This window comes from Hippocampus comes, unplaced genomic scaffold (assembly GCF_001891065.2).
Source record: "Hippocampus comes isolate QL1 unplaced genomic scaffold, H_comes_QL1_v1.1 scaffold76, whole genome shotgun sequence".
Taxonomy (NCBI): Eukaryota; Metazoa; Chordata; class Actinopteri; order Syngnathiformes; family Syngnathidae; genus Hippocampus; species Hippocampus comes.
The window spans coordinates 498699-522061 of record NW_017805277.1 but is presented as its reverse complement, the minus strand read 5'-3'; the positions used below and the strand labels follow the sequence as shown (position 1 = coordinate 522061).

The 23363-nt window shown below is 42.2% G+C and overlaps 2 protein-coding genes and 1 long non-coding RNA gene across 20 annotated transcripts in view; 2 read left to right on the top strand and 1 right to left on the bottom strand.

Annotated features, from left to right (window-relative positions):
- dst (dystonin) overlaps positions 1-8397 on the top strand; it is a 98611-nt gene extending 90214 nt beyond the window's left edge. For 4 of the 17 annotated variants that reach the window (XM_019870417.1, XM_019870404.1, XM_019870413.1 and 1 more), the window contains 13 exons: positions 168-297; positions 489-652; positions 795-957; positions 1393-1547; positions 1640-1714; positions 1875-1892; positions 2866-2982; positions 4036-4153; positions 4774-4887; positions 6067-6257; positions 6467-6577; positions 7012-7138; positions 7265-8397. In XM_019870417.1, coding sequence (XP_019725976.1) covers positions 168-297; positions 489-652; positions 795-957; positions 1393-1547; positions 1640-1714; positions 1875-1892; positions 2866-2982; positions 4036-4153; positions 4774-4887; positions 6067-6257; positions 6467-6577; positions 7012-7138; positions 7265-7521 — 1740 coding nt within the window. In that variant the 3' untranslated portion in view covers positions 7522-8397. The remainder of the gene's footprint in view (positions 1-167; positions 298-488; positions 653-794; positions 958-1392; positions 1548-1639; positions 1715-1874; positions 1893-2865; positions 2983-4035; positions 4154-4773; positions 4888-6066; positions 6258-6466; positions 6578-7011; positions 7139-7264) is intronic. The other 13 variants (XM_019870407.1, XM_019870408.1, XM_019870416.1 and 10 more) reach the window with 11 other exon arrangements.
- LOC109516158 (uncharacterized) lies at positions 2950-18433 on the bottom strand. The gene is made up of 3 exons (XR_002168309.1): positions 18422-18433; positions 4626-4629; positions 2950-3736 (listed from the first exon to the last, which is right to left on the bottom strand). It is a non-coding gene; the product is annotated as an uncharacterized LOC109516158 (long non-coding RNA).
- LOC109516155 (collagen alpha-1(XXII) chain) lies at positions 8993-22454 on the top strand. 2 transcript variants are annotated; one of them, XM_019870426.1, is made up of 28 exons: positions 8993-9227; positions 9294-9303; positions 9801-9914; positions 10361-10484; positions 11430-11823; positions 11917-11991; positions 12065-12160; positions 12233-12286; positions 15051-15104; positions 15193-15246; positions 15338-15391; positions 15480-15533; positions 15773-15826; positions 15911-15964; positions 17065-17118; positions 17270-17314; positions 17397-17450; positions 17674-17727; positions 17807-17860; positions 17977-18048; positions 18135-18170; positions 19409-19453; positions 19532-19564; positions 19641-19787; positions 20184-20360; positions 21237-21327; positions 21643-21720; positions 21818-22454. In XM_019870426.1, exons 3-28 carry the CDS (start codon positions 9836-9838, stop codon positions 22033-22035), a joined length of 2304 nt encoding a protein of 767 aa, XP_019725985.1. In that variant the 5' UTR covers positions 8993-9227; positions 9294-9303; positions 9801-9835; the 3' UTR covers positions 22036-22454. The 2 variants fall into 2 exon arrangements, with proteins under 2 accessions (XP_019725985.1, XP_019725984.1); XM_019870425.1 differs by lacking the exon at positions 9294-9303 and having other exon boundaries at positions 8994-9227; positions 21818-22453.
- Positions 22455-23363: the final 909 nt, after the last annotated feature.

Genomic DNA, 23363 nt, shown 5'->3' with positions numbered 1-23363 from the left:
GGTTGGCTGGATGGGGGAATTTTTATTTGGTTTCATATCAGGCGTTTAAAGTTCACAAATTTCCATGAATAACGGTTCAGATTTTGTTCGTATCCTTTTAACGAGCCGGTGTCGATACCCACACTTCGCACTCGATCAGTAGAAATTCCCACTGTCTCGTCTTGCAGGCTTTTATGGAGGAAATGACCAGGAAGCAACCAGATGTTGACAAAATCACAAAGACACACAAAAGGAAGGCTGCTCTGGAGCCTCAGATCCACTCCCAGATCCCTGTGCTGGACAAAGGAAGAGCTGGAAGTATGTATCCCACAACACAGCCTTCCAAAGCACAACTTGGCGCCATCTGGGAGGTGATGAGTCACCGCACAGTGACTCAACATCCTCATTGTGTTTACTTTGGCACCTGGAGTGATGTCATCACCGACTTATCACATGGCGCCAAAACACTTTCGATCCACTTTTGAAGGGTTTTTGTCTTTCGCTTCCAGGAAAACGTTCTCCCACTCAAACCATGTATGCGTCAGCGACACAAGCACCCATCGAAACCAAGAACCCGCGGGTCAACCAGCTGGTCAGTAAGTGGCAGCACGTGTGGCTGCTGGCTCTGGACAGGAGAAGGAAACTCAATGATGCTTTGGACAGATTGGAGGAGGTAACGCCTGTTCGCTGTTATGTTTTGGGGTGGCTTGGATCAGATGCCTGAGTGGAAGAAGGAGAAAGATTTGATTGAAATGTGTCATATACTGTGTAGGCCGTCACGTAAATCATCACGTAGAATTGCTCTTTCTCTCCAGTTGAAAGAGTTTGCCAACTTTGACTTTGACGTTTGGCGGAAGCGCTACATGCGCTGGATGAACCACAAAAAGTCTCGCGTCATGGACTTCTTCCGGCGCATTGACAAAGATCAGGATGGCAAAGTCACAAGGCAGGAGTTCATCGAGGGCATCCTGTCCTCCAGTAAGTGGATGCACTGACCATCTTTGCCTGTGTTCGGAATTACGTGTTCCAGAGTTGTGCTGAAAAAAAATGTCTCTTAGTGTAAATTGACCAGCACATTGATTTGTGCATCTGATTAGTGTTGAAAACTAATTTTCATTTGACTGACGACGAACTATATTGTCCACGATATAAAAACCCGTCTTTTGATTACACACTAGGGAATGATCTTTACATTAGCCATTTACATGAAAAAATAAATATAAAAACTTGACATGCTCAGCGTAAATATGTTGTTTGTCTAAATCACCAAAGTTACATTTTTTTCGACAGTTTTTGTGTGTGTGTGTGTGTGTGTGTTTTCCAAAAGTGCTATCAATAAAAAGTTGGTATTATTATCATTCTTACCATCGAGCAGAATTGCTTTATTCACATATTTGGTGATGTACCCCTCAGAATTCCCCACAAGTCGACTGGAGATGAGCGCTGTGGCAGACATATTTGACCGGGACGGTGACGGCTACATCGATTACTACGAGTTTGTTGCTGCTCTTCATCCCAACAAGGACGCCTACAAACCTCTGACAGATGCCGACAAGATCGAAGATGAGGTAACGACAACTTGTCGACTGAATTTAAATCTATACAATTTTATATATGTAAAGCCGCGCATGAGTTAATGAGTTTTTATTTTCTTTTATAGGTGACACGTCAAGTGGCCAAATGCAAATGTCCAAAACGGTTTCAAGTGGAGCAAATTGGTGCCAACAAGTACAGGGTAAGCAGAATGCAAGCTACAGCTGAAGAAACATACTGATCATTTTAGAATATATCGATGGTACATTGGAAATTTCTGAAGTTAGGGTTGTGAACCCAAAATGTAATGTTTAATACTAACCAGGATTTTTTTTTGTTCTTATTGTTCTTCACGTCACCAGTTTTACCTTGGAAACCAGGTATATAGTGATGTTATTTTCTTTCTCTGTGCTTATGTGCCTTGAAGAAATGGCCTTTTCATGCCGCCATTTTTGCTTTCCAATTAACACTCTGCCCAGTCCCCTGGCTGCTGGTTGCAAACTGGAACTCAGAAGTCGGAAAAAAAATGTTGTGGTCATCGTATTCACGTTACACAAGCTAGACGTCATGGAGGTTTCTCTTGCTCAAAATCATTAGTAAATTGAATTAATTGATTTTGTTGTTTCTCATGAACGACAATAATGTTGCAAGGTGAAATTGACCCGCGTCGTGTTGAATTATTAAAAATGTGTCCGAAACTAAAGGCATCCCAACAAGCATTATTTATGTGTCTATATAACTGAATTTGCAATTATGTCACGTAAACGTTACCTTGTGCGTTATATAAGTTGTTTACATTTCTTGCCAAAACAGTAACTCTTAATTCGCTTAAATGGGTCAATATGACCCGGAACGTAACAGAAAGGGTTAATCAGTGATTGTCGCATGGGCCTACTTACTTTTCTTTCCAGAAAAACATTCAGATAGACCACTTTTGAGTTTCAGTTGCTCGTGCTAAATACCATTTCAGGCCACATTTCCAACAATTATTCATCTGCTGGTCACTGAGGAGTACTAAAATGTGTGTGCTTGCTATGGGCGCTTCAGTTTCATGGGAATGTCTTACCTCAACATTGGCTGATGCTTTTTTAACTTGATGTTCTTTTTTTTTTTTCTTTCTTAATTTGGTCGTTTTTTTTGAAAGAAAAAAAACACAAACTCATCATTTGGTCGTTTTTTTTGAAAAAAAAAAAAAAAAACACAAACACAAATCTAAATGTAAGATTCATGACAGCTATGGGTCACATTGTTTTGGGTTGTTGATGGGAGGTGTAATTCACATGGGTAGTGGAGTAGTGTTGTTATGTGTTCATGTCTCACCAAACAATGAATTGAATTAATTTTTTTTGACAGTTTGGTCTGGTTCACTGCTTACATGACTCCGTAGTCGGCGATGAGACAATAGCAAACAGGGAAAATCAAAATCTAACCCCTCACCTGCACGTTGCAGTTTTGGAAAGCTGTATCCTGGTAAATGGTTATTCTTCAAGTGTTTCTTGTGCCTTTTTTTTTCTCCTCCAGATTCATGACTCAAACTCCATCACCTTTAATGTATCTGATCACTAAAATCACCAGTGACGTCGAATCATTCCGAGAATCATACCGATTGCAAGATTCTTTTCATAATGAGATACGATATGCTAGTGTCAGGCACACTCGGTGCAGGGTCATCAGTGTTTGCTCATGTTTGAGTGTCCCACTGTGATGGATTTAGACATTGCGAGCTAGTTTGAACCATTCCTCATGTGTGTTGTTTGGCGCTAGCTGCCTTGGTTCTGCATCACCGTCAATGCATCTTCGACTGTACTAATGGAGGCGTGCAACTAGTGTGCTGGAGTCGCAGGAGTTTGTTGTCTGTGCGTCCATCTGATCCCAATCTGGACAGAAAGCATGCGGCCGTGGTCGTCTTGTGTCAATCATGTGTTGAACGCTCAAGGTCACATCCAAGTGCATGCATTGCTCCTTGGGTCCACCATGAGCACATCTGGCTCGGTGATATATTCTTATGATTGCAAATTCTGCGCTAAGGGCTTGTGGTAGCTGTAGGCCAATTCTAGCACAACAGCGCTACCATGTGGCTTAATCTGGTGTGATCCCCCATTTACTTAACAGAGAGCAATGTGAGGCAGTAAGCATAAATCCTAATCTTAAATGTGACATGCAGTCCAAATATGGGTGGTATGATGATGAAATATAATGTGCCATCAGCAATACTGGCCTTGGACTGACCTTGAGCAGTTTGTCCTTGAGAGTAACAAATTGTTGGTGTGTCAAAGTTTTGTTGGTGGAAAATCTTTGCAACACACAAAGGAAACGAGCTCTGATTCAAATCAATTATCCATTCCAGAATTTTGCATGTATGTGGCTCTTCACCGCAAAAAAAACTCTATGTCACACTCAGTCTGGTTTCCAGTGTTGCTCAGATTGACAGTTGTAGTGTTGAAGTGTTCCTGGTTCACATTTGCCCTCTTTGTTTTCTTTTTCTTTTTAAATTCCTCCCCTCACTACGTCCTCTCGCTGTAGTTTGGAGATTCCCAGCAGCTGCGTCTGGTGCGCATCCTGCGCAGCACCGTCATGGTGCGAGTGGGTGGGGGCTGGATGGCGCTGGATGAGTTCCTGGTGAAGAACGACCCCTGTCGAGGTGAGCTACAAAGCACAATCTTCTTCTCTATCGAACCAGTTCAAAGTTTAAAACCACACACTTGAGATCTCCCACACGACGTGCTGAAGGAAAGGAAAGTTCACATTAATTAAATAATAACCAAAAAAAAATCTCTCTCTCTCTCTCTCTCTCTCTCTCTCTCTCTCTCTCTCTCTCTCTCTCTCTCTCTCATTTTTTAAAAATTTTTATTATTATTTTTTTTAAACATTGCATAAAGCTGGCATTTGAACAAGGGTGTATCGACTTTGATAGTAGTTGGTGCTATACTGCGCCAGTTTGACCCATCGTGCAAATTTCCCCAATGTGGGACAAATAAAGGTTATCTTATCTTATCTTATCTTATCTGTGAATTATCGTTTGCGCCAGAAAAAAGATCATTGTTCACAATTTTTCTGTCCTCAATGAAATTTGACATATTTTAAGTAGTAGAGGTGTCGGCGAGTACTCCTACCAATCTCGATCTGCAAAAAAAAAAAAAAAAAAAAAAATGGTGTCAAACTTCCCTAATCCAATGTACACATGCGAATGTGTATGCTAACGCCTTCTGTTCTTTTCTTTCTTCTGTCCTCCTACTCAACACCCTTCATCATTTCTTCTAGTTCACCACCACGGGAGCAAAATGTTGCGCTCGGAATCAAACTCGTCGATTACTCAGTCTCCTATAGGTTGGCAAATCTCACACTTTCTCACCCTGCTCCATGAACCCACCAGTGGTATGTCTGTCCGCACATCCCAGTGTGTGCTACTTGTGTTGGGCCCCTGAGTGTGTGCGGGTGTGCTGTATGCACTGCGAAGCTCAGCACTCACTCACCTTGGTGTTGGTGCATGTGGTTGTTTTGTGTGGTCACGTCACCTGCAGGGGCGTCTTTATTTCCTCATGGGCATGCAAGCGGGCGGTCCTCGGCTGAGCTTCTTTTGCAGCTTTCACATTTTACTTCCATCCAACACACAGGAAATGTGTGAAGGATAAATGGCAGTTTGAAGACTGTTTTTCATGAGTGTAAAAAAAAAAAGTGGATAAAAAAAACGACACTTGTCACTCACTTTGTTTGGTTTGGCAAGATGGGTGTCACTGCATGCAACTGACACTCAGGTTTGTTTTAACAATACAGTAATTTTTTGGGGGAGAGAATATTTGTGCAGACATTCACTGGCCACAATAATAGGTACACCACCACAAAGCTGTGTTCAAAATTCTGTTCTGGAATGCTCAATTTTGAAGAACACAGGCATTTAGTTTCCAAGGCTAATTTACTGTCTGTACAGGTGCATCTCAATAAATGAAAAATAATTTAAAATTGAGGAATAGCTGATTTATTATCAGTATTTCGGTTTCCAAAAAATATTTCACCTAAAGATTCAGTGAAATGAGAACATATCTTCAGAAGGCCAAATCCGACCTAATTTCTATTGAAAAATTGTTTTGCTTTCCTGAGATGGTACATTTGGGTTTTTGTTGGCTATAATCGATAAATGGATCGCTGGCGTTGGGCTGGGCCCTCCTATTTGGTCAGCTTCATATTTTTCAAGAAATCTTTACGATTGGTTAGTCCACACGCGCGGGCCTTATTTTTACAAATGATTGAAAAATCCAAAGTGTTTCAAAAGCTAGTGCTTGTGTACCTAATAAACCGTCCTTGTGGTCGTATATGAATGTCTTGCATCAAATGCAAAAGCTTCTCGTGTTGAAATGTCGCAGCACGGTGAAGATGTGCAACATGCGCATGACATGGGTTGGTGTTGGTTTCCATCCGTAAACGTTTATTGTCATCGTCAAATGTTCGCCATGTGAGACCTTCATCATCATCATTATCATCATCATCATCACCACTTCCATTTGAGCACAGAGCCACACACACACATGCTCATTCGGAGTGTCTTCTGTATTTCAGCCAAAGGCCGGACCAACATGGAGCTGCGAGAGAAGTTCATGGTCCCCGAGGGCACCACGCAGGTGATGGCCAGCTTCCGTTACCGGGGCAGACGCTCTCGGCCCTCGTCGAGGGCGGCGTCGCCCAACAGGTCCATGTCAAGCCAAAGTTGCATCATCCCATCCAACCCGGCCGTGAACAGCACTCCCAAGGTGTGTGGGCTGCCAGCTTAGTTGTTAGGTTGCCACTCCATGGTCAACATCATCCATCATTGTTCATTTCAATCACATTTGTTTTGCATTATGATTAGTTTACCCCCCTCGTTGTTTATTTTATTCTTCACAGCCAGCCCATACGGCTTGTAGAATTTGATTTGTCATCCCGTGTTTCTTTGTGCTGTTGATTTGCCCATGTTTCCCAGACGTGCCAACACATAAGCCGCAATTATGATAAGCCATGGCTTACAAACAGCAAACCCTCCACTCCAATTAAATCATCCGACTCCTTCGGGAGCCCAGGTTCATCCTCAGAGGTATTGCCACATACATGACGTGCAGAGCTTCATGATTTCACCCAACTGGAATCTGCTTTGTATTCTAAATACGGTCCCATAATCAAAATAATCCAAACATTCATTAAAAAAACAAACATGCAACCCCCCCCCCCCCCAAAAAAAAAAAAACAAAACCACAGATTCCAGATGGGTCTTGAATTGGGTCTTCAACTACTAACGATTTTATTGCTTCCCGTACAGCATCGTGATTCCCCCTTGTTCACTTGTGCATGAGTGACTTTCTATTTACCTCTTCTGTTTAAACAAACGACACACACTAACAACATGGTTTCTACTCTAATACTTCGATTTTCCCTCAAGGTTCCAACTAATTCATTAATACGGATCGTCGGCAGCGAATCATAATGGCAATAGGAATAATAATCACTGTTAACATTTGTTTTCTTTTGCAGACAACACCAGTTCAGGGCAGTAAGTTGCGTCTTCCAGGCTACTTGTCGGGAAAAGGATTTCAGTCAAGCGATGAGGGAACATTGATCAACGCCGCCGTACTGAAAGCTCGGGGTCAGGTGCTCGGCGGTGAGTAGAATCATTAATTGTAATATTATACTATACACCTGGGAATTTAAAAAAAAAACTTTGTTTGACAACACTGCGTTTGCCCATCTCAATCCAAGGACTACTTAACTGGTTGTGCCCTTGCAGAATCGAGGCGAAGCTCGAGCCGACCTGGAAGCAAAGCGGGAAGCAGAGGCAGCAGTCGTAGAGGCAGCGACGCCTCAGACTTCGACATCTCAGACATCCAGTCGGTGTGCTCGGATGCATCGGAGACGGTCGGGGACGGGGCGCGGACCACCCCGCGTTTGGTGTCTCGCCAACACGGAGGGAAGCCCTCCAAGATCCCCACACCTCAGAGAAGAAGCACTCCCACGAGCAAACTTGCCAAGGGATCCAAGCGATAGAACAAATGAACGCCACAAACACTGGAATTATCGAAGACTGCAAATGTGCTGAGTGTTATTTAAATTGTTGCTGAGTTGTAAAATATTCCTTTTGAGAGGCAAGATGATTGTGTAGTATGCGTGGATGCGATGGTGATGGCCTTGTGTATTTGTTTTTAATGTATTTTAATTTTTTGTGAAATTGTCAAATGCTTTTTTGTTTTGTTTTGTTTTTTCTACTGTATTTTATTTGATGGAGCCTGTCACGGTCTCTTGGAAATAGCGCTCGGGAGAAGTTACTGAATGTCCTTTGGTCACATATGTGCTCTGGACTTTGGAGTAGCTTCACGCCACTGTGTGTGTGCGTGCGTGTGTGTGTGTGCGTGTGTGCGTGTGCGTGTGTGTGTGTGTGTGTGTGTGTGTGTGTGTGTGTGTGTGTGTGTGGCACCGCAAATATGTATTTATTAAAGTGCTAACAATGTACTTTCAAGGGCAATGCAATATAACTATATGGTAAGCACTGCGGAAACCTTTAACAACACTACAAGTAGCAGACACCTTGCAGTCACAAAGTCCTCTGTTTGCAGACGACTTCGCAGCAACATGTGAGCCCCACCGCGTTGACGTTCTGTGTAGGCACGTCGCTTCATTTCAGTTGTTACTATAGCGTTATTACTTTGTAATAAACCGTGCTTGCACAAAGCTAACAGAAACTGACTTAGACCTCCTGAGCATTGTGAGTCCTCCTTCGTGTTCCCTTTAAAGTCTTTTTTTTTAATACTCTCATGTGCAAGAGTGAGGTTCAGGGTGCTTTTGAGCTCAAGTGTTTGAAAGATTGATGCATGTTGCAAATATTTCACTCAGATTCTTACATGATCTAAGAATGCTTTAAACATCTCCCATGTTTTTGTGTCTGAATTCATTAACACTCATTCACTGCCACGCACGGCTGAAGATGTCAAATTTGAATTGAACCGGGAAGGTTGACAATGAGTGAGTGGAAAAATCCAAAGCAGAATGGAACGATTGGCCTCAATCTAACCACGAGAAGACAAAAAGTGTATTTTACCAAACAAACCGAAGGGGCCTAAATATTTGCATTTTCTTTTCATAATTTTTGGGTTCATATTGCTCAGTGTGTGACCGGCTGAGTGGCTATGAAGGCTGAAGTTGTGGTCTCCTCCAGGTGGAATGTTTGCAGAGCATCTTGTGTTTAGCTGTGACATACTACATCTTTTTCCCAGCAAGCCTGCGCGGATGCTGACAAATTGGACCCAGTGAACTCGCAACTAAAGCAGTGATAAAGTTTGTATCTATGGCGGCAAAGGATTAAATAAAACCAAACGACTGTGTGAGTTTTGAAAAGAAGTAAACACAAGACGTCATCTTAAATCATCTTTAGGAGTTGCGCTGATCTTTTCTATCAGATCAATTGTAAAGATTCCAGATTAGTATCGAGCTGCATGAGCGTGCATGCGCCTGTTTGCTTCTAGCGACTGGATGTCTCACTGGCCTATGAGAGACGGCGGATCCCGTCGGTACCAAAGGTGGAGCGGAGCGCAGGGGTCACGCTGGTCTGAGCCCCACAGCTGCCACTTTGAATGGTCCTCCTGTTGAGCTCAAAGTGTGGCCCACGATGGCACTTTAGAGCGGGACATCAGCACACAGCCTGACCTAGAATAGATCCATCCGCGCAAGTCCCAGACATTCTTCACTTGGAGGAATATGTAAGTGATTATCTGAATTCATCTTTGAATTGCTTTTACGATGGTAGCAATTGTTTTCACTGGCAGGTGTTTACAGGTAAATGCAAGTACACCTACACAGACTAATGAAATCCAACACAAGAGCTGTATTTTAGTGTATCGTTACAAAGATGGAAAAAAAAATTTGATACTGTCAGGTTGGTGCGTAACAATCTGTTTCTTATTGTGTTGGGTGTTGGCAGTTGTGAGGAACTGCAGTTTATCATACTGGGAGCTGAAGTGTTATTTTATATCTCTTTTGGATTGCTAATGAAGGTCACCAAAATCTGAGGCATATTTCAGTATGATGCAGAGTAGTTTTAGAACCACCGTGATAAACATTCTCTGGCACCGCCGATCAAAGCTGACCTGATGATGATGATGATGTTTATTATTATTATTATTGCATTATTTTGGGGGTTCTGACTAAATTGTGGCCTGGTGAATGTGTATCAATCTGTTTATATCTATCTGTGGCTTATCCTTTGTGTGAAAAAACGGAATTTTCTGTCTGATCTATTCGTTTTTAAAACTTTTTCCATTATTGCTTCTTAGGCACTTATAGCTGCTTGACTTTTCCAAATCTGAAAATGGCAGCCTACGAAGCCATGCTGGGGTTTGCGTCACTAGTTATCATCCTAGGATGCACACAAGGTCAAACGTTACCAAGTAAGTTTTTCTTTTGTTTTCTTTGACTAGTAAATGTTTACAACTGCATACACTAAAGCACTAACATTCTGGAACTCAGCCTTCAAGCTTATAACACTGCTCTACCAAATAATGGCCACCAGATGACAGTATTTGTCTTTTTATTTTCCGTTTTGTTGCCTAGCGATTGTAACTTAATTGTAATGCTTTTACTCACAAGTCAGAAGGTCAAATAGCAGACAACGTCAAAAGAAAACAAAATGTAATTTCTCACACAACTTAACCACCTTTCACAAAGGCTTAATTAGAAGTGTGCTGACAAAAGAGGAGATGTATGAATGTGACACAGAGCAAATGTGTTCATATCTGCTAACTAGTTGGCATCACCTACCACGTGACCTCCTTTCTTGATGCAAATCTTCACTTGGGGCTCATCTGATGAAGTTTATGTGTGTGTGTGTTGTGAGGTTTCGATCTCCTGGAAGAGTTCCGTGTGTCCGAGTTGAGAGGAGTGAAGAGAGTAGAAGGCTCGGAACCAGAGGTGGTGGCTTACCGCGTGAACCCCACCATCCATCTGCAGAAGACCATGAGGTACGCTTGATTATGCAGGTAGAATCATGCAACATGTACAATGTACTACGCTATGTGGATTGGGTACATTATCATTAGTTGTAAAATGGCTTGTCAGTGGAACCTTTAACCTTCAAAGGTACTCCTTTTGTATCATCGACACATGACTTTAACAGCTTGAGAACGTACTTGCGTACTGTCTTGGGCAGATGAAAACTGTTATCTTTGAGTCCAACGATTAGCTCCACGGGGATGGCTGACGGATTAGAGTCTGTTGTTCGAAATGATTTGGACATCTACACAGGAGACTTCTTGGAGAGCTTCCTTGTTAGATGGTCCAGGGATGTCTGGAGTTTGTCGAATTTACTCCGTTTCATTTCATCAAGTGGGGTGCACAAAATTAACCCTTGCAGGGACAGCGGTTGCTACAGTGGGCGGCTTATGATGTTATCCGGTTCAAGGGTGCATGGAAGAGTTCATAAAATCATCTGGATCCTGGTACATTTTTTGTGTACAAAAAACATCTACTAAAGTACATCTACTTCAAAAATGTATCTGGATCCTGATGATTTTATCCATTTTTTTTTTAAAGTAGGCTATCCATCCACTTAAAAAATGTATCTGGATCCTGATGATGACATTTTTATGCACCCAATCAAATCAAATTGAGTAAATTCAACTAAAACTATTTTTTTTTCCGAAGGATGTTTACTATGAAGGCTTTCCAAGAGATGACTGTAAACAAGGTTTTAACCTCAAGTGGTTAACCCAGTGTGCCTTCAGAAGCTTTGCTTTCATGCCACATGATGCCACATGCCACAAGCCACATGATAGGAAGAAAAAGTGATGAGTGTGCTTAAGGCTCGCACAAGACGCACTTTAACAAAGTTGAATATCATCAATTCTCAAGGTCGAGAAGGAGGCACTATTCAATTACAGTATACGGTGCCGGCTCTCCCTCCACAGAGACGTGTATCCAGATGGTCTTCCTTCTGACTACTCCGTCATTGCAACCTTTAAGTTGACAAAGGACATGGTTAAGAAATCGTGGAACCTGTGGCAGGTCAGCGCACCGGACGGTCAAGAGCAAGTGGGCCTGCGTTTCCAGGGCGATGCCCTCTCGCTGGATTTCTTCTACATTAGCCCAAGTGGTAACCAGATGCTGAGAACATTCCACGGTGTGGGGAAACTGTTTGATGGCGAGTGGCACAAGTTGGCGCTGAGTGTGAAGGGCAGCAATGTGAAGCTGCTGGTAGATTGCGAGGAGGTCAGCGTGGAGTCCATTGACGAGCCAATGCCGGTCATCCAGCAGGGGTACACCTCCATTGTCAAGCGGGCTGCGAGGGACCGCTCTTTCTCAGTATGTCTGCAGCACGACTGTCCTTTTTTTTAAAATACTTTCACGGGATCTCTGACTTTACAATGAAAGTCTCCATATCCTAACTCACGCCAGGTGGACCTCCAGCAGATGGACGTGTCCTGCGACCCAGAGAAGGCCTATTCCGAAGGCTGCTGTGAGCTTTCCAAGGTAGTGAGTCCACAACCATTCTGCAGCTCATACTACTGGGCTGTTTAATAACAGCATTCTCTCGCTGCCGCAGTGTGGAGGCTATGCAGAGATCGGTCTGACAGCCGGAAGAGCATCTTGCAAATGCATGCATGGACAGCCAGGCATTCAGGGACGACCAGGCCCACAGGTGATTTAACACATGAAACGTGTGACCCCGAGTGAGCTGAAGCAAGTTGACCTTTTATTAATTCTTATGCAGGGCCACAGAGGTCTTCCCGGAAAAGACGGCGATCGAGGAAGACAAGGAAACTGGGTAAATGACTGCAGATCTGCTGCATACTAAAAAGTTAAACTCGTGGCTGTACGTCACGATAAAAATCAGCCGGGAGATGAGATATAAAACTTGGGAAAATAACATGGTAGGATAGAAACAGACCTAGAACCAGAAGCACTATGGGATAATAAATGCGGGGGCTCCTCTCATGGGTAAAACACTTCCCTGCCCTGTAATAGATTTCAGTGGAAGTCAAGATAAAACCGGACATGAGCAGATGCGGTGATGAATTTCTTCTCTCTGATGTGTACAGAAACAAACTGGCAGGTGATCAGAGGATTTCTGAGGTTGTTACCATTGGAGGGCTAAATGGAGTGAACTCAAGTGTGTAGGAGGAAATTGCATGAAAAGTTCAGAACTCAATTGTCGTCATGAAAACATCACGCCACTTGAATGTCGCAATTTAATAGGACGGTATTTCTTCAAAATCACCTATAGTCGATGGAACACTTCATCAGCAAGGTGTCAGGAATGCATCCATTGGCTCCTCTTGTATCTGTCGTCTTGTCTGTTCATTCAATTATGACCCACGCTTAGTCACCAAAGGTGTGGTTGGGAAAACGGAGAGCTTGGCCTTTTAGCTCCGATCTCTTTTCACCACGGCAGTCCAATACCGTCGATCCGAGTACTATCCTCCCGTGTTTTAAAATGTTCTGGGTGGATGTGGATAAATTGATTCCTTGATAAAATATAACGCGACATACTGTTCTCACAGTATGTTGACCGTGTTTGTGGAGTAGACGCTTGTTCTTAAGTATGTCATCAGAGTAGTTTATTCATGGCAAAGCTGACAAACGGGCCACTCAATGGTTCTTAGTCTGACTCAATTCCCTGCTAAATTCTCATGAGAACACACCAAGCCCAGACATGGAAGGCAGTTGGCCAAGCCCCCCTAGAGTCCGTAATGACACCATGTCTGCGTTAGTGGAGTGTGAAGTTTGGCACATTGCGCTTACTTTTTCTCAAGGGAACTGTGCATATTTAAATTCCTGACTTGTTGATGTTGAACATCCTCTGTAAAATTGGAGCAGACCTCCGAAAATGTGTTTTTTTATGAAAAGGGTTACATTTGGATCCGCGCTTCAGCGAAAATCAAAGACTATCTTTGAATAGAAGGGAAAAGAACAAACAAGTCCAGTTGTATTTGAGTCAACTTGGATAACGATAAATGGGACATTAGGAGGGAACTTGCATCTTGAAGACATTTTTGAGGAAATCCCCTACCCCGCCTGGGCAAATTTACAGTACGCAGGCCTACAGTAGAAGATTCCAGAGCCATTCGTGCCACATTCTCTCATCAGTCTTCAGCTGGAGGTCATTTGAGAGTAAACATCTGTCTTTTGTAACGCTTTGAATCACAGAGGCCCAGCGTGTTTATCTCTTTCCCTGCTTGCATCTTGAGGAGGCGCTTTCCTGGCACACATTTACGAACTATTATGGGTGGTCTTTTTTTTTTTAAGCTAGCCTGAGCTTGCCAGCGTAGACATGCCGTAAAGTTCACGGTCTTGCCTTTTGCCATACCGTCGGCCATCTTTGAGGTTATCCGATTATAAAATGATGAGATGTTCAAATAAACAGACAACATGACGAAGTGCTGCTTTTGTTTGTTGATCCAGAGCAACACTTTTCCTTCTGCATTTGAGGTGGTTAGCATCTGTCTAAACAAGAGCGCTCCATTTAGTTGCATTTATGATTGGTGTGTGTATATACAGAGTGCAGTGGAATATTCTGGTGTACATTTTCCACTAAGGGGACTAACATGACAATGACTGAAATGTAGCTTTAGGCAAAGGTTTACTCCTCACTCTCTTCCCCAAAGGAGCTGGATAACATCATCATACAACGTCTATTTACGTTAGCATTGACAAAACTCGCTCAACAATGGCTCAAACGTAAGGCAAATGTACATATTTACCAAAATGCTTTCATCTATTTTAACAAAATCATGTTGCGTCTTGTGTGAGCAACACATGGCTGAGCTAATGTACTATACGAGTATACATAAGCGGTTGTTGCAGCGACCAGTAAAAGGGTGCATGTTTTTTCAGCAGTGCTATAATGACCAGCTTTGCAGTTTCTTTATTAGACTATAAGCAAACAAACAAACAAAAAAAAAAACATGAATGCAACGAAAGGCCCAAGATCTTTCATTATGCTCAGCTATTTTTTTGTCACATATTACATTTTATATCTCCTATTATGTATTTTTGCATTCCAAAATGTGAAAAGTCAATTCAACAAAAAAGCTTGTGATGGATTAATACATTGAACTGAACGCAAATGATTCTTTTTACCTTTCCCAATTCTTGATTTGGGTACAGATACATCTTCTACTTAAAGATCAGAAAGAATTTCAGGTATCTCATGCCATTAATAATGTTATTAGATGTACTTTTTTAAATTACTTTAATTTAATTTTGGGAACAAATTGTCATGCTGTGTTGTTTTTATTTTGATGAGAAGAATAAATTGCTTGAGCTTCACGGGTCCTTTTCCCATCTCCAGGAAGAGTTAACGTTGAAATTGGGTTCCCATTGATGTGTTAAAATGTAAGAAATGTTATCATGTGAATATATAAAATCAAACAAACAAGCAAAAAGAAAAAGAAAGGCTTATTGAGACTTTATTCAGTCTGTCATTCAACTGCATCAAGCAAAAGTTGCGCAATCGGAATCTTCCATCTTTGTACTACTCGTTACCTTTAATGGCTATAATCATTATTCACTGCCACCTTGTTTTGCAGGGCATCAGGGGAAACACAGGAGACTATGGCAATGTGGGTGAGCCAGGCCCTAAGGTAAGTTCTGTCTTCACACTCTGATCAAATTACGCTTCCGTTTGACTCTTCAGGCTGGTTAATGATAGTTCACATGCATCGTTTTCAGGGCGAGACGGGAAGCAAAGGCGAGAAAGGAATGAGAGGACTCTGGGGCCCTGCGGTAAAGCAGTTGTATTTCACACCATCTTTTCCACTAACAAAATACTTATACGAATAAAATGTCACAATTAACACATATGTTGTTTTTGTAGGGAGAGCGAGGTGTGAAAGGGCTGAAGGGTTTAAAAGGAGCAACGGGTTTCAAGGTGAATTTAAGCAGTCGAAGAATGACTGACATTGCAGATTTTTCATTGACTTTTAATTCATTTGATGACACTTGGACTGTCATTAAAGGGTGTCCGCGGACCCTCTGGAGACATTGGAGATACTGGCAGGCATGGAGATGCTGTAAGTTTAACTCTCGCCTTATTTGCAAGTTACGTGATTCCTCCCCTGGACACTTACATGCTCCCTGGACTGAACATAAAAGAATCAGAAAGATCACATTGTTACCCCAAATATGAATCCAAAATAGCCAAGCAAATAACAGTTCCGACCCTGCCCCAGAATTCGCCATTCCAGGTCCCAACCCTAATTTTGGCGACCCCTACTTGATTGTATTTTTTTTTTTTTTTTTGTCCCTGAAGGGTGCGAAAGGTGAAAGAGGATATGAAGGGATTGCTGGGTTTGAAGGCGTAAAGGTATGAATCTCTTCTATTTATTTATTGCATTTTTTTAAAAAGATATATTGATCGTTTGTGATGATTTTTTATATATATTTGTAGGGCAATAAAGGAAGCACCGGCCCAGATGGGAACTCCGGGCCGCGAGGAGCGCAGGTGGGTTCCTCATCCATAAGTGGTTTAGCGTAGCGTTAGGATGGCTATCCTGACGTGGCTCAAATACTACAAACAAAAAAGGTCCCTTCAAAATGTTACTTGTTTTTTTTTTTCGTCTACCTGAATATATTTAACAAATTGCAAGATTTATTCAAATGAAATAAAGTTGGGTTTTCTTAAAAAGCTAAGGGATACGTTGCTGACATGTGCACAAATCATAGCAATCACCAGTTGGCTAACACTGTAGTTGTTTTTAATCATGTTACAATATCTCTATAAAAGTATTTCTTAGTCTCTTGTTTTTATTGAAAAATGCTACACACGTGCGGAATGTGTGACACATTGCCTCTTTTCTTTGGTATCGTATGTCCAAATTAAGTGTGAATAAGAATTTTTAAAAAACTTGAAAAACAACCGGAATGAGTGTGTGCATGTCTGTGATTGGGTGAGAAAGAGTGAGAGAGGGGCTACAATGACTATTTACCCCAAAAGATGCCCATTTCCCATTTGACGATTACTTATGACCATAAGATAAGGCTAATGTTGGCCTAACAACAGCCAAATAAAAACCAAAAACGTGCAACTAAATGCAATTTGTTGTCAGAAGTGGGCTGAAATGTCCACGTTTTGGTAGATACAGAAAAGCGATGCAGTTAGAATAAGGCTGTTGTTTTTCTTCTGAAATGTAAACAAGGGTTGTACACCATTCAATCAGTTCTGGCGAATGAACCCCTTTCATCCTGCCTGACGTTCTGGCCGCTCCATGTCCCCAGTCAAAGCGACCAGACCGTATTCTGGCACTCCTATTTGGTGACACTTTGAATAACTGAACAAACATCAAAAACACGCGAAAAGTGTTTAAGCTTCACTTAAATTGCTCTCAAATGTCTTACTTCACATTGCCAAACTAGCGTACCTATACGAGTCGTAAGTGGGTGTCGCAACAACCAGTAAATGGGTGCTTTACCAACGCTATTATTTATGACTTAAGTACAAGTCCCTCCAACCAACACCAACACCCCCACCACCAAAGAAGAAACAACAAGAACAACAATGTGCTGCAACTAGCTTAATTTTGTTTCCTGTTAAATGTTTGACAGGGTATTGTCGGAGATCCCGGAGAGAGAGGGGCTGCTGGACAGAAGGGGAAGCCCGTATGTATATCACACAATCATTGTCAAATATGTATCCATGTCCCACGACCCTCGTGAGGATAAGCGGATTAGAAAGTGGGTGGATGGATGCATGTAAACATGTCATTTTAAACCCTGAAATTAGTTATAGAACATTCATTGTCTAACTTAGGGGGTCCCGGGACCAAGTGGGAAAGATGGCACCATCGGACAAAAGGTAACAACACCCTTCCAAACATCACTTACACTACAAAAATCATCCTCTTTATCAATAATAAATCCGAATAACATTTCCTCAGGGCATTGTTGGAGATCCTGGAATACCGGGTAGAAATGGAGATCCTGGTATAGAGGTACTGTATATGCTCCTCCTTCATGACGGGGAATGACAAACTTTAAATATCATAAGAAATGATAATACTTATGCTGTCTTAGAGAAACAATAGTGCAAGATTCATCCACACTGGTGCCAAATACTTATGTAATATAATCAATCTAATTTTGTTTGCGCTTTGTATTTACAGTCCATTACCAGGGGATTCCTTGAAATTGAAATCATTGTTATTCTTTTCCCAGGCCTATCAAGGACCACAAGGTCACCGTGGAAAACTCGGACAAATTGGCTCAAAGGTATCACTGAAGTTGTTGAGAACGGTCAATAAACTGCGTTGGCTGCGGTCGGTTCATTTGGTTTGTGTGTCTTTCACAGGGGGAGAAAGGAAGCCTGGGAGAAGCGGGAGAAATGGGCCCTCAAGGTCGAACTGTAAGTTGTACCGACTGAAGAAAATCTTCTTGTGTTATTCACCACTTTCAAGGGAAATAATCGACACAGAATGACGCAGTTCCTGATGTAGTTTAAATAAATGTTTTATTCTGGAGGGTCCAAGAGGTTACAAAGGCTCTGCAGGGAAACCAGGAAGACCGGGATTTATTGGTCCACCAGGACCTAACGTAAGTTTAAAACTCAAACTTTTAACTCAAAATGCTTGTATATATTTTTTTCCTAAATGTCATTAAATTATGTCATAACTTCACAGGGACATGTGGGAGAGGCCGGTAAACAAGGAAGCAAGGTATTGTCCTCACTATACCACAGGGAATATGAAAGAGGGCTGAATTCTGAATGTTGAAATAAACAAATCAAATGTTTCACTTGAAAAGAGGGAGGAGGTAGAATCTGGACTCATTGGTCACAACATTAGTTGCACCTGCTCAGTCTAATACAATCTGACACAGAGCGGATATTAGCGCTATTTAAGTGACCTTGCTTCGCAACTTGAGAGTGGCAAAATATTCACAACAACTTTGTATGATGTCATGCAACTCCACACCACTGCTGACACAATTATTCACCTCTTTAACTCAGAGATCCTTCAAAGTTTACGCATCACAGCTGTAACAGAAGATCCCCAATTTACAGCATGTGATTTTTACCCCCCAGCATCTGGTGCGGCATATAAAATACTTTGAACATAACAGGGCGGAAGTGGCGAACATCAGGTGCTAAAATTCACATCCTTATACAAAGGCTACGTATGTCCTGCCTATGTTACATCGCTGATGCTATCTCAGAAGATGGACAATTGTTGGGTTTAAAAAGTGGAACATTACATGCACAAATGGTACAGGAGTCAAAAAGGGGCTTTTGTCAAATCAATCACACTTTTTTGTTTTCCAATGCGCTGATCCGCACAAGTGTCGCGGGGGGCGCTGGAGCCTATCCCGGGCAGTAGGCTGCCCTGAACCAGTTGCCAGCCAATCGCAGGGCACACACAAACGAACAACCGTCTGTGATCACACTGACACCTAGGGACAATTTTGAGTGTTCAATCAGCTTGCCATGCATGTTTTTGGAATGTGGGAGGAAACCGGAGTACCCGGAGAAAACCCACGCAGGCCCGGGGAGAGCATGCAAACTCCACACAGGGAGGCCGGAGCTGGAATTGAACCCGGTGCCTTTGCACTGTGAGGTCGATGCGCTAACCACTGGAGCACCGGGCCGCCAAATCAATACACGTGTTTGTAAAAGCACATTTTTACTAGAGCCCGTGTAGTGCTGCTCTTAAATTGTGCAAGTGTACCTAATGTAGTGGCTGGTGAAGGTAGGGGAGCTTTGACTGAATGGAGCTGATGGGCCAAGAGCATTGTATGGACATCGGCTGTCAAAAACATCAGCAAACAACGAATGATGACATCTCAAAATATTACATCGTAAAACAGAGAATACGGTCTCACAAGTGCACCCGAAAAATTAATCTCACACTAATCTTTTCTCACAACATCAAATATTTTCCCCCACTTTCTTAAACAGGGTGACACAGGAATCCCGGGAATTCAAGGAGTCAAAGGCGAACAGGTAAATCTCCCTTCTTATTTTGACCTTCCCGCCCTAATCATGTCTGTTCTCACAACACATTTTTTTGGTCTTTTAAAGGCAGAAAAAGGTGTCAAAGGACCAAAAGGAAGGGTGAGTTAACGTGGTTACCTGTCACTTGTGGTATTTTCATTGTTGGATCTCATATCTGCGGTTAATGCCAATGTAGGTTGGAGACAGAGGGCAGCCAGGTCCTCAGGGAGGACGAGGCAAGCGGGGCCCGGCGGGCACGACTGGACGCTCGGGTCCCGTGGGAATCAAAGGCGTGCGAGGTGAAGGAGGGCCAGATGGCTTTCAGGGGCCCCCGGGTCCCCCCGTAAGTAAAATACAACTGCCTGAATGTTTTTTTTTTCTATCTTGTATTTGTCATACGATGGGGTTGCAGCAATGTACTTGAGGTAATTGGCAAGATATGCTCACAGTGGTCGGCTAACTGACGTGATCGAGTTGTTGGAACATTAAAACTATTGAGGTCAATAACAGTTTGTCAAAATGTTCTCATTAGACTCTCATCCGGGCACGAGGTCTCATCCATCAGTGTACCCAAAAATCCATAATGAGCGTAGGGAAATCTCATTGGCCTCATTTCTGACTGGGCTTTCCTCTGAAATGCTGCCATCACTTCAGCATGGTCTCGGCTGGAATATTCATCCGCCATGTTCCACAGTCGGGCGACTTCCAGTGATGGATGTGCTGCTGATTCCTTATACAGGGTCCAACGCTGCCGGCTCAACACGTGATTGAGGTTTGTAAGAAAGTGGTGCTGGAGCAGATGTCTGCCTTCGCCAACTCAGTCAAGAGGACGTGTGCAGCGGTGTGTCCTCTCTACGGGGACGTTCCCATGGGCGCCCCCGGTCCACCTGGACAGACAGGCCCACCTGGACCTGCTGTAAGTTGTAACACTTTTCAAGTCTTGAGCCGAAACGCTCTACCAGGGCTACTCTCCATACATTCACTTCTGCTCTGCACATTGCAAATGTCTGGAGTAAGTCATCTGCGGTGTTTGGCAGAAAAACTAACAACGAAAGCATTCCCACGTCGACATGAGGACAAATAGAGTCGCATCGTGGTCTCCTGGTATGCGTTGAATGTTTTTTGGAGAGTTTCAACTACCGTCAAATCCTTTCCATATTGTTATGGGGCACAGAGGTAATCCATGTCCCATCACATCTTCTATCACAAGGGTTCTTCCGACTTAGGTGGCGTATTAGGGCCATACTGAAAAGGAAAATAAAATGTTCGTTGCAAAAAAAAAGAAATTGTCATATTGAAGGAAAAAATGCTGAGTTTTAATCGCACCGTCTAATTCAATGAGTGAATGTAAAAATTCCCCTACAATGTAAATGCAACAGTCTGCTTCCAACAGACTGAAAACCTTCCAAGGATTTCAGTGTGTGAATTTTTTTCTCAGGACCAGAAAGAAACATTGACATAAGCTTTATCTTTTACGAAGATTTTTTTTTCAAGCTTATATTCAGTATGACCCAAATTATTGTTGATACTTATCTACTCTTGAGGTCTTAAAAGTACATGTATATTAAAACAAAAAATAGTTGTGTCCAGCTAAGTTATCAAGTACCAGAATGAGACATGTGACTGTAACATATATTTCTCAGAACAATCTGCATATGCAAAACAGGCAAGTTCAGCTTTTATGTAAGTGGAACCATCCACAAGGAATGGAAGAACCAAATAATTCAAGGTTGACACAGAATTGATGTACTAAAGATGAATGTTATATTTTTCCTTTTTATGATGTTGTCAGGGTGATCCTGGAAGAAACGGCGATCCTGGAGAAGTTGGCCTGCCAGGATTTTATGGTGAAGCTGGAGATTCAGGCCAGCAGGGAGGGCCAGGTGTGGAAAAGCAAAGCAGACAGAATGCACTCACGGCGTTGGACAGATTCCTAAAGTCACAACATGTGCCGCTAGTAATACAAGTGCCTCAGGCTTTAGCTACAGTTAGAGGCTTTAATGAGAGACCCCCACTCCCACCCCACCCCACCTTACACCCAGGCCATGATATTGAAGAAATATCTGCATGGTATTTTATTTAACAGCGATCACAGTACCACATGCTTTTTAATCAGTGGATCATTTCCAGGCAATGTCATTCTTCTGGTCAGTCTGTTGTGTTCTGAGAAATGCGTGTTTGTTTGCATGGATGGGCAGGTGACAGAGGAGAGCAAGGTGATAAAGGAGCCAAGGGTCATGGCCTACCTGGCTACACTGGAGACCAGGGAAAAATTGGTAAAAAAAAAAATCTCACAATGTTTGTGTTTAAATATATGTACCCAAATTCTATATAAAAGTAAACATTGAAAATGTATTTTCCCGTCAATCACAGGTCAGAGCGGACGTCCCGGGCGGGTGTTTAACGGACAACCAGGGAAGCCGGGCGAGCGGGGACATTCAGGTCTGCCTGGTGTCAGGGGCCATGCAGGTCTCAGAGGGCCCCCGGGTGTCTGCCTCACTTCTGGGTGTGCTCTGCTCACTTCTACAAGTCCAGCGCCTCAAGTTGCTCCTCAGGCTGCACCCCCGCGAAGGTTGTGGAACCGCCAGTAATGGAAAAGAGCCCAGGTGGACAGTTGAATATTGGAAGGAGCAAAAAGTGTTGGCTTCATTCTCATGTTAATATGTTTTCAGTCATATAAATAGAATTTTTAATGTAAATATTCTTTGTTACTGAGGCTCAGATTTTTTTTTTGACCATATGAACAAATAAACACCCAAAAAACACCAATATGGAATGCTCGTGAACATGTAAAAATGGAAACTTTGATTTTATTTAAAAGATTTCACAATCTGACTTTTTAAACATTTTCTTTTCTTTATAATAAAAAACAAAGAAAAAAATGGTTTGACTCTTACGATCAGACTGATATTTATTTACCATGTGATGCAAATCCAGGTTCTAATATACAGCAATCAATACTGTTGTAACAGTATGTCCGTACATCATATATATAATTTGTATAATAATTTTATTTCAAACCACTGTCATGTTCAAAAACCCAAAAAAAAACTTCAAACATTTTTGTCAGTTTTATTCTTAGCTAATACATTCTTTACGCTTGGTCTTAAAGATTTCATTTTTCTGAAAGTCACAACACAGAAACATAGTGCTACATTAATCTTGCCTCTGACCCTGAGAACACCGAAATGCAACCGTAGTTTTTAAAACCGGAAAGTAAACATGCAGATGGACCACCTGTGCCACAGCTGTCCACACATTTTCTGTAGTAAACTCTTGCAACAATTTCCAACATCACCAGAACAATTTCATCAGAAGCAGGCTAACACTAGTAATTAATAATTGATGGAATAATCCTTGTGTCAGTGCAACAATTCATACAAAAACGGAAATGACACCAATGCCAAAATAACACCAAGACGGTGATTAAAAAAGAAATGAAAGTACATATCGAAATCATCAAGAGCTTTGTTGTAATTGTAAATAAATGTATACATTTATTAAAGTCTTCATTTTCCCCAACCGGGACGGAAGTACCATTAACTTCTCACTCTTTATTTTTTTTCCCACTCCCCGCCCAGGTTAACATGCGAGAAATCTCACCCCAGAAACTTTGGAAGTTGTTACCTACCACGTGTCATTTGATTTCACATTTTGTTTGACTGAACTGGCAACAGCGTGAATTTAGCTGTCACCGTGACAGTAAATAATATATGTCGTCGTTCGAAGCTGCCGCAGTGATGACTGTCATGACACTAACAGAAACAGTTCCCCGCGTGGAGAATGTTACAAATGGTTGGGACTTCAACCATAAGACTGTTTCAATTCCTGGCCTGATTGTGTCCCAGTGCTCACTTTGTAGCCCATAAAAAAATAAAATAAATAAATTTATGTTTGATTGGAATGAAGCCCACATGTT